General features: G+C 52.8%; 1 protein-coding gene across 3 annotated transcripts in view; it reads right to left on the reverse strand.

The window, feature by feature from the left end:
• CDCA8 (cell division cycle associated 8) overlaps positions 1-10,262 on the reverse strand; it is a 17,403-nt gene extending 7,141 nt beyond the window's left edge. For 2 of the 3 annotated variants that reach the window (XM_015415024.1, XM_015415022.1), the window contains exons 1-6: positions 10,074-10,123; positions 4,331-4,437; positions 1,861-1,986; positions 1,460-1,500; positions 1,299-1,374; positions 727-860 (exon numbers count right to left, since the gene is read on the reverse strand). In XM_015415024.1, the coding sequence (XP_015270510.1) occupies positions 727-860; positions 1,299-1,374; positions 1,460-1,500; positions 1,861-1,986; positions 4,331-4,427 (474 nt within the window). In that variant the 5' untranslated portion in view covers positions 4,428-4,437; positions 10,074-10,123. Of the gene's footprint in view, positions 1-726; positions 861-1,298; positions 1,375-1,459; positions 1,501-1,860; positions 1,987-4,330; positions 4,438-10,073; positions 10,124-10,244 lie in introns of those variants that run through there. The other variant, XM_015415023.1, reaches the window with a different exon arrangement.
• Between the last annotated feature and the right edge of the window lie 222 nt (positions 10,263-10,484).

Below are 10,484 nucleotides of genomic sequence, written 5' to 3' on the forward strand. Positions count from 1 at the left end.
GCCGCCACAGCCTGTGTGGGGGGGGCGGGGGGGGGGGGGGGACAGCGGAGCAGAGCTCCTGGGCCTCTGCAGAGGGACTAGAGATATAAAGGCCTGGAAAAACCCCGGAAAAAATTCGGGGGGAAAAATGTTTTTCCTGTTTTTTCCCTGAAGCCTTTTTTGTTTTTCCCCGAAAAATTGTAAAAAGAAAAGAAAATTGATCACGGAACATTTTATTTTGACATGCTGAATAAAATATTTTAGGGCAAGGTGTTTAAATATTTTCCAAATCATTTCTAAAAAATACGTATGGTATCAGATTGATCTAATTTCTGTGCACTGAGGACAAGGAAGTCCTAGGTTACCAACTGAACGCTCCAATGCAAAGAGCAAAATGCATTTCTTCCTTTAGGAGGTGCTGTTGTCACAGGAAATGAAAAAGGTTTCAGTTTTGTGTTTTTGCACGTGGGTGGGTATTCTGTTTGTAATAACTGTTTGGATACACTGTATTTTTAATATGCTTAATTGTGATAATTTCATGCCAAGTAAAAATGTCCATAGTCATATTTTATGTTCCTAAAGTAACAGAATGACTTTCAATCTGGACAAGAAAGAAGAAGCGCTAATGTAGCATTTTTTCCCCATTTTTCTGAAAATTTCCGTCCCCCCCCTCCCCCGAAAAAACCCACGGTTTTTCCTGAGCTTCAAAATTTCCGGAAACTTTACATCTCTAAGAGGGACTCTCACCTTCCCCAGTTTCTGGACGCTGGACTCCGAGGCTCTAGGAGGATCACTCTCCTGTCTGGATCGCTTCCCCACCGGCAGGACGGGCTGCCCGTCCTCTTCTTCTATGGTCTCAATCGCCTGCTTGGCCTTCTTCGCTGGGAGGTCAAAACACGCAGGCACACGAGACCCGTCACCCTCCCAGCCGTTGTGGGTCCTTTCCCCCAAAAGAGGTCAGAGCGGCAGCCCCCGCCCAGTCCCCCCCCCCAGTGTTCCCTCTAAGCTGAGTGAGTGTGAGCTAGCTCCCAGTTTTGTAGCCTCCGGCTCACACATTTTTGTCTTGGCTCAGGAAGGAGGGCTCCAGAGCAAGCTAATTCATGCAGTAACCAAATCGCTCACTCACCCACTTTAATGCCAGCAGCTCACAAAGCAGAATTTTTGCTCACCAGACCCCACGGCTTAGAGGGAGCATCCCCACAGCACCCCTGGGAGGTGGGGCGGGGGCAAGACCACCCAGGGAGCTTCAGCACTGAGGGGGACGGGAGCCCACCTGGCCCCCCAACCACTACCCACAGCTCCTCCTCTCGCAGACCCACCTTTCCAGACGGTTTTCACAGGCGCCTGGAGGGCTTCCGTTGCCCGCTTGGTGACCTCCAGGAGGTCCAGATCGACCTGCAAGCACAAGAGCGGCGCTCAGCGAGCCCGGCTCCCTGGTCCAGCCGGCATGGCAGCGGCGGGGGGTTCGGGGGCTACCTACCATGGCTGCCTTCTCCAGGGCCTTCTCACCTCCTCCCAGCACTGGAGAGACAAAAGGCCTTCGTTAGAGCAGAGCCACGGCCGTCCGAGGAAGGGAAAGGGAAGAGAAGAGGCTGGCGGAAACAGCCTCCTGGGTGCGAGGCCCCCCCCTCTACAGCCGGACTCCTCGTTCCGGGCACACGGTGGGAGTCCCAAGGAGCTCACAACCGTCGTCAGGAGCAAATCCGGAAGCTGCCTCCTGCCTCGGAGACTTGGGAGATACATACCCAGCCCAGCGACTGCGTGACAAACGGCCCCCCCAGGCCAAAGCAAACAGCCCCCGCCATCCCTCGCAGGGGCGGCGACGGCTGGCCTCACACCAGCTGGGACTCTGCCCCCCTCTGCCCCGTCCTCCCCACCTACTGTATTCGAGCCAGTTCATCTCTTGCAGCGCTGCCGGCAGGCGGAGGAATTCCATGCTGTACATGTTGTCAATCTCCTTGAGGAAGCTGTCGCACTCCATCAGGATCCTCTCTTTCCGGGCCTGGACTGCAGAGGAGGCGGAAAGAGGCCAGGCTGGGAACGGGGCACGGAGTCGCTGGGGACTGTTGGGCTGTGCTTGGGGCACTCCTCGTCCCGCAGATGTACAGGCAAAAGGGGGGCGTGCAGACGACAACGCCTGCCACGAGCAGCTCCCACCAGCTCTGCGGATCCTGGGGCCGAAAGGCCCAACCCGCCCCGAAGCCCCACAGGACAATCTCAAGGCAAATGTCCTGCCGGCATGAGAGGCCTGTTGGGTCAGCCCCCTCTGAAAACGGGCCAAAGGGGCCCAGCTCTGGAGAGAATGCTCCGGATTGGCAGCCTGGGATGAAACGCTGGCAACCGAATCAGGCCTCTCGCGGTCACGGGACAAACGGGGGCCTTCCAACCGCCCACAGCCTTCTGGGGACCATTCCTACCGAGGAGGGCGCAGAAATCCCTCTTATTCCGGATTGTTTTTTGCCGAAACTGTCTCAACGTTTGTGGCATCCCTCGGTCTGCTGGCAAGGACGCCAGGGACACGGTTTTGCCTGGGTTTAATTTAAGCACCTGTATCCCTGAGAGGCAACGTGGCCCCACCTGTAGATTCTTATATCCACGGATGGGGGCCCTATGGGATTTCTTCTTGAGAGGAAGTCCCGAAACATCTAGGCATTCTAAAGGTTCTATTTATGCACACACACTACCTTTCAATTAACTAATTTGGTACTTAAATTTGAATTAATGAATTAATGAACAAGAGGAGTCTAGCCGTCTAAAGGATTGTTATTAGCTCAGATTACTGGCTAATTGACTGGAATATATATATAAAAGGCAGCTATAGGCCGCTAGATTAAATGGGAGCCAGCACCTGCTCTTAAGAACTGCTTGGAGGGTTTGACACCCAGTTGGTCTGAGGCTCACAGCTGGTTTGCAGTTGGCAAAGATCACCCGGCGGGATGACGACCGGGCAAAGGATCCCAGGGCGCCTGGGGGGGGGGGAGGGGAAGTACAGCAGTGGGACTAGACATGGAGCTAAGGGAAGGAGGAGGAGAACTAACTTAGCTTGGCCCCCTTCCAGCCTACATCCTATCCCTACTAGTGGAAAAGAGCCAGAGTCCAGGAGCACCTTCAAGACTAACAAAATTGGGGGCAGGGGAGGAGCTTTTGGGAGTCACGGCTGGCTTCTGCTCATCCCCTGCCACAAATTATGGAACGTTAGAGTTGGAAGGGACCTTGCGGGTCACCCAGTCCAACCCACTGCACTCTGCAGGAGCGTAGCCGAAAGACAGCCCTACAACGTACCCAAAAGAGGGTCGTCCAGCCTCCTCCGCTTGAAAATGTCCAGCGAAGGAGCCTCCACCACCTTCTGAGGCAGACTGTTCCACTGCTCAACCACCCTTACAGTCAGGAAGTTTCTCCTGATATTTAGCTGGTAACGACTCCCTTGTAATTTCCACCCGTTATATCTAGTCTTGCAATCCGGAGCGAGGGAGAATAGATCCGCTCCATCTTCTACATGACAGTCCTTCAGATACTTGAAGACTGCAATCCTGTCCCCTCTAAGCCTTCTCTTTCTCAGGCTAAACAGACCCGACTCATAGAACGTTAGAGTTGGAAGGCACCTTGCAGGTCATCTAGTCCAACCCCCTGCACTCTGCAGGAGCATAGCCGAAAGATAGCCCTACATACCTACAACATACCCGAAAGATGGTCGTCCAGCCTCCGCTTGAAAACGGTCCAGCTAAGGAGCATCCACCACCTCCTGAGGCAGACTGTTTCACTGCTCAACCACTCTTACAGTCAGGAAGTCTCTCCTGATATTTCCTAACTGTCAGAGTGGTTGAGCCGTGGAACAGTCTGCCTTGGGAGGTGGTGGATGCTTCTTCGCTGAACTCTTTCAGCCCTTCCTCGTAAGACTTGGATTCCAACCCTCTCACCCTCCTGGTGGTTGCCCTCTTCTGGACACGCTCGAGCTTGTCAACATCCGTCCTACAATGTGGTGCCCAAAACTGGACACGGGACTCCAGGTGAGCTCTTTTCTGCTGCTGCAGACAGACTAACACGGCTCCGCATCTTGATCCACCGCTGTACTGTTTAAGATTTTTCTGCAAACTGGAGGTTTCCCAAAGCGAGACTAGAAAAATTATACATACTAGAAAAATAGGTATATCTGGTGGGTTTTTTTTAATGCTTAAAGCCATTTGCAATAAAACAGCCACAGCACCACACCAGTAAGACCCTGGGTGAGAGCAGGCTACGCCCCTGACAGTGCAGGATCTGACCCCACCCACCTCCAGCTTCCAAAAGGGACCCCACTTCCCTTGCAGACCATAATTCAAGGAATTTTTTTTGGAGGGGGGGGAGAGTTTACCTTCCCTGTCAAACTCCTTCAGAAATGCCTCCAGCTTTTTGTTTTTCAGGACGTTTTTATTGGTGCTTCTGGTGTTCTTCCTCCTCGAGGGAGCCATGCTGAGAATTCTAGGAGAAAGAAAAAGAAATCCAGACTTGCACCGGATGGGCCAACAAGAGCGACCCTTTTGGATTAAAAGTGCAGCCCAGAGACAATTCTTGAGGAGGGAGGGAGGCATCTGGTGTGGTGTAGTGGTTAGCGCAATGGAGTAGGATTTGGAAGACCCCGCCTCTGTGTAGCAACCAGTGTTCCCGCTAAGCTGAGTTAACGTGAGCTAGCTCACAGTTTTTAAGCCTCCGGCTCACACATTTTTGTCTCAGCTCAGGAAGGGATGGGGCTCCGTAGTACACTAATTTATGGGGTAGCCAGATCACTCGCTCACAAGTTTAATGCCAGTTGCTCCCAAAGTGGAATTTCTGCTGACAAGACCCCACAGCTTAGAGGGAGCACTGGTAGCAACCGTGGACTTCCCTGATGGCCTATTATTCAAATACCAACCAGCGCTGACCCTGCTTTGGTGTGGTGGTTCAGTGCGCGGACTCTAATCTGGGACAGCCGGGTTCGATTCCCCCACTCCTCCTCCACTTGCACCTGGCTGGATGACCTTGGGCAAGCCGTAGTTCTGACAAGAGCTGTCCCTGAAAAAGAGCCATTTCTGCCAAGAGCTCTCTCAGCCCCACCTCCTTCACAGGGTGTCTGTCTGTTGTGGGGAGGGGAAGGGAAAGGAGTTTGTCAGCCGCTCTGAGACACCTTTGGTTAGTGAAGGGCCATGGGGAAATCCAATCTCTTGGTGTAATGGTTAAGTATGCAGAGTCTAATATGGGAGAACCGGGTTCGATTCCCCCACTTGCACCTGGCTGGGTGACCTTGGGCAAGCCGTAGTTCTGGTCAGAGCTGTTCTTGAAAAAGAGGCGTTTCTGTCAGAGCTCTCTCAGCCCCACCCACCTCACAGGGGGGGTGTCTGTCTGTTGTGGGGAGGGGAAGGGAGAGGAGTTTGTAAGCCGCCCTGGGACTCCTTTGGGGTAGTGAAGGGTGGGGCATAAATCCAGTCTCTTCTCTCTTCTTCTTAGCTTCCAAGACTGAGGTTCCCGGCTGGGCCATCCAGGTGAGGTCAGGAGACCATACAGAGGTGGGTTTGCCCTTGCCTACCTCTGCAGTGCCGCCCTGGTCTCCCGTGATGCTCCGTCCATCCAAGGCCTAACCAGGTCCCACCCCGCCTAGCTTCCAAGACCTGATGAGACCGGGGGCCAGCCGGGGCCACCCAGGTGAGGGGGGAAGGCAGGGAGAGGCGGTTCGCCACTGCCTGCCTCTGTGCCGTGAACCTGGGCTTCCTCGGTGGTCTCTCCCATCCAAACACCAACCAGGGCCGGCCCTGCTCAGCTCCCAGGATCAGACTAGCCTGGAGCATGCAGGTCGGGGCAAAAGGCCACGCGGGGACGGCGCGCCCTTGCCTGGCTCTGTGTGGCAGCCGTGGCCTTCCTGGCTAGTCTCCTACCCGAGCACAGGCCAGGGCGGACCCTTCTTAGCATCTCGGATAGGACAAGACTGAGCTACTCTGGGCTAGAGATGTGACGGCCTGGAAAAAAAACGGGAAAATTCCGGGGGGGGGGGGGGGGGGTTATTTTTCCTAACCCTTTTTTGGGGTTTTTTTCAAAAAAATTAAAAAAAAAAAATTTTTTTTAAAAAAAAATTCTACAGCATTAAATCATGATAATTCCTGTGTCTATGATAGACAAACATAACATTTTCAAGATTTCTTGTTTAAATATAATAGTTTTGGAGGTGCTGTTGTCACAAGAAAATAAAAAGGTTTCAGTTTTGTGTTTGCACGTGGGTGGGTATTCTGTTTGTAATAATTGTTTGGATACACTACATTTTTAATATGCTAGTTGTGTTAATTTCATGCCAAGTAGAAATGTCCATAGTCATATTTTATGTTCCTAAAGTAACAGAATGACGTTCAATCTAGAAAAGACAAAAGAAATGCTAATGTAGCATTTTTTTCAATTTTTCCTAAACTTTCTATTTTTTTTCCGGAAAAAACTGGGAAAAATATGAGTTTTTTTCCGAGCTTCAAAATTTCCAAAAATTTTACATGTCTAGTCTTGTCCACTCCGACTGGCAGCATCTCTCCAGCGTCTCAGGCCTCTGGGCCATCCGGGTGAGGGCAAGAGACCGCGGCCTGCCTCCGCCTACTGACCCTGGGCTTCCTTGGCAAGCCTCTCATCCAAGGACTATCCAGGGTCGACTCTGCTTAGCCTCTGGGATCTGGCCGGCCTGGCCCACCGAGGTCATAGAACCACAGAGTTGGAAGGGAGACCTCCAGGGTCATCTAGTCAAGCCTAGAGATGTCAAATTTCCGGAAATTTTGAAGCTTGGGGGAAAAGCCATTTTTTTCAGAAAAAAACGGAAATTTTCGGGAAAATGGAAAAAAAATGCTACTTTAGCACTTCTTTTTTCTTGTCCAGATTGAAAATCATTCTGTTACTTTAGTAACATAAAATATGACTATGGACATTTTTCCTTGGCATGAAATCATCACAACTAGCATATTAAAAATACAGTGTATCCAAACAATTATTACAAACAGAATACCCACATGCAAACACAAAACTGAAACCTTTTTCTTTTCTTGTGACAACAGCCCCTCCTAAAGGAAGAAATGCATCTTGTTCTTGCATCGGAGAGTTCAGTTTGTCACCTAGGACTTGCTTGTCCTCAGTGCACAGAAATTAGATCAATCTGATACCATACATATTTTTTAGAAATGATTTGGAAAATGAAATGATTTGGAAAATATTTGAACACCTTGTCTTAAAATATATTATTCATCATGCTAAAATAAAACATTCCATAATCAATTATCTTTTTTTTTTCAATTTTTCAGAAAAACACAAAAAAGGCTTCAGTAAAAAAAATGGGGGGGGGAACGTTTTTTCCCCCGGGCCTTCACATCACTAGTCGAGCCCCCTGCAGAAGGCAGGACATTCACAAATGCCTCCCCCCCCCGACACCTACATTGACACCCCCCATGGCCAAAGGTCAGGGCCAAGTGCCAGAGCAGCAGGTTCGAATCCCCCCTTCTCCCATGTGGGAGCCTGCAGGGCTCTTCTGGAGGAGGAGGAGGAGGAACGCGCAGGGCTCTAGTCGGGGGGGAGCTCTCAGGTACGGAGCTCCGGAAGAGAACCTCTAGGGGGCGGGGCGGTCACGTGGTGAAGCCCCGCCCCCTTCTTTACCCCGCCCTCTGCTTCGATCCTCATTCCGTTTGGGAATGAGGATGAAGCAGGAGGGTAAGTAGCCGGGCCTTCTGACACACTTCCGGTGATGTCAGGGTGTGTGGCCTTCTGTCACTTCCGGTGATGTCAGGGGCGTGGCATATGCAAATAAGTTATGCTAATGAGTTATGCTAATGAGCTCCGGCAGCTCTTTTTCTACAACAAGACCCCTGGGAACGCGCGCTCGGCCTGGGCCAATGCTCCCTCTGAGATGTGGAGTTCTGTGAGCAAAAATTCTACCTTGTGAGCTACCGGCATTCAAGTTGTGAGCGAGAGATTTGGTTGCTGCATAAATCAGTTTGCTCTGGAGCCATAAGAACATAAGAGACTCCAATGTTGGATCAGGCCAAAGGCCCATCCAGTCCAACACTCTGTGTCACACAGTGGCCAGAAATACCAGTGCCATCAGGAGGTCCACAAGTGGGGCCAGGACATTAGAAGCCCCTCCCACTGTTGGCCCCCCCCCCAAGCACCAAGATGACAGAGCATCCCTTGCCCCAGAGCCCCTATCTATACCTTGTGGCTAATAGCCACTGATGGACCTCTGCTCCATATGCTTATCTAATTCCCTTTTGAAGCCATCCATGCTTGTAGCCACCACCACTTCCTGTGGCACCATCCTTCCTGAGCTCAGAGGAAAATGTGTGAGCCGGAGGCTAAGAAGCTGTGAGCTAGCTCATACTACCTCTACCTCAGCTTAGAGGGAACACTGGAAGTGAAATAGGAACCAGCACAGAACATTTCGGAAGCTAAGCAGGGCAGGCCCTGGTCAGTATGTGGAGGGGAGGCCCCCAAGGGAGTCCAGAGTTTGCTACACAGAGGCAGGCAAGGGTACACCACCTCCAAATGTCTCTCGCCTTCCTGACGCCATGCCTGCAGCAAACATAAGCCCCTGGCCACTGTGCCGCTCTGGTTCCCGATGCTCCCTCCAAGCTGTGGAGTCCTGCGAGCAAAAATTCTACTTTGTGAGCGACTGGCATTAAAAGTCGTAGAAAGCCCAGTGGCACTTTTAAGACTCAACGAACTTTATTGCAGCATAAGCTTTCGAGAAACACGGCTCTCCTCGTCAGGTGCATCATGGAGGGTACGATAAAAGTTCGTTAGCCTTAAAGGTGCCACTGGGCTTTTTACTATTTTGCAGCAACAGATGAACACAGCGGACTCCTCTGGCTCTATGGCATAAAAGTTGCGAGCCGGTGATCTGGCTGGCTGCATAAATCAGTTTGCTCTGGAGCCCCATCCCTTCCAGAGCCGAGACAAAAATGTGTGAGCTGGAGGCTAAAAAGCTGCGAGCTAGCTCACACTGTGACTCAGCTTAGAGGGAACACTGCTCCCTCTAAGCTGTGGAGTCCTGTGAGCAAACGTTCTACTTTGTGAGCCCCTGGCGTTAAAGTTGTGAGCGAGCTAATTGGCTCCTGCATAAATTGGTTTGCTCTGGAGCCCCATCCTCCCTGAGCAGAGACAAAAACATGTGAGCTGAAGGCTAAAAAACTGCGAGCTAGCTCACACTGTGACTCAGCTTAGAGGGAACACTGCTCCCTCTAAGCTGTGGAGTCCTGTGAGCAAAAGTTCTACTTTGTGAGCTGCTGGCATCAAAGTTGTGAGCGAGCTCTGGAGCCCCATCCTCCCTGAGCAGAGACAAAAACATGTGAGCTGGAGGCTAAAGAACTGCGAGCTAGCTCACACTGTGACTCAGCTTAGGGGGAACACTGCTCCCTCTAAGCTGTGGAGTCCTGTGAGCAAAAGTTGTACTTTGTGAGCCCCTGGCCTTAAAGTTGTGAGTGAGCCTGCATAAATCGGTTTGCTCTGTGGAGTCCTGTGAGCAGAAACCGTACTTTGTGAGCCCCTGGCCTTAGAAATGTGAGCGAGCGAGTGGGCTGCTGCATAAATTAGTTTGCTCTGGAGCCTCGTCCTCCCTGAGCTCAGGCAGAAAGGTGTCAGCCGGAGGCTGAAAAAACGGCGAGCTGGCTCACACTGTGACTCAGCTTAGGGGGAACACTGCTCCCTCTGAGATGTGGGGTCCTGTGAGCAAACGTTCTACTTTGTGAGCCCCTGGCGTTAAAGTCTTGAGTATGCAATTTGGCAGCCGCATAAATCGCTTTGCTCTGGCGCCATCCTTCCTGTGCGAAGACAAAATGTTTCTGAGCCGGAGGCTAAAGAACTCTGAGCTAGCTTAGAGGGAACACTGGGTGGGGTTGCCACGGACACTGCTCCCTCTAAGCTGTGGAGTCCTGTGAGCAAAAGTTCTACTTTGTGAGCCCCTGGCCTTAAAGCTGCGAGCGAGGGATTTGGCTGCTGCATAAATCGGTTTGCTCTGGAGCCCCACCCCCTGCCTGAGCTCAGGCAGAAAAGGTGCGAGCCGGAGGCTGGAAACCCTGTGTGCCGGCTCACGCTCACTCGGCTTAGAGGGAACACTGCGCCCGGCCTACCTCGCGGGGCGGTTGTTGTGGGGGAAGGCGCCCGCCCCGCCGCAGGGAGAGGGGAGTGTGGGGGGGGGCACGCGCAGGCTCTTTAGCACCATCCCCGTCACGGCACGCGGCCTCCACCACCCTCCGGAACCGAACCGCGACCCAACCCCGGCCCGCCGCCGGCCTCCTCACCGTCCGCTGCAACCGCCGCCAAATATTGAAACTTCGGCGCGTCCCCGGCCGCCAGCCAATCAGTGGCGCCGCTCCGGGCCGCCAGCCAATCAGTGGCGCCGCTCCGGGCCGCCAGCCAATCAGTGGCGCCGCTCCGGGCCGCCAGCCAATCAGCGGCGCCGCTCCGGGTCGCCAGCCAATCAGCGGCGCGGGAGGCGAGCCCGGGCGCGGAGGCGTCGGGGCCAGAGCGGCCGCGGGAGT

The sequence above is a fragment of the Gekko japonicus genome, unplaced genomic scaffold, assembly GCF_001447785.1.
Source record: "Gekko japonicus isolate JY-2015 unplaced genomic scaffold, Gekko_japonicus_V1.1 scaffold5620, whole genome shotgun sequence".
NCBI classification, from domain to species: Eukaryota; Metazoa; Chordata; class Lepidosauria; order Squamata; family Gekkonidae; genus Gekko; species Gekko japonicus.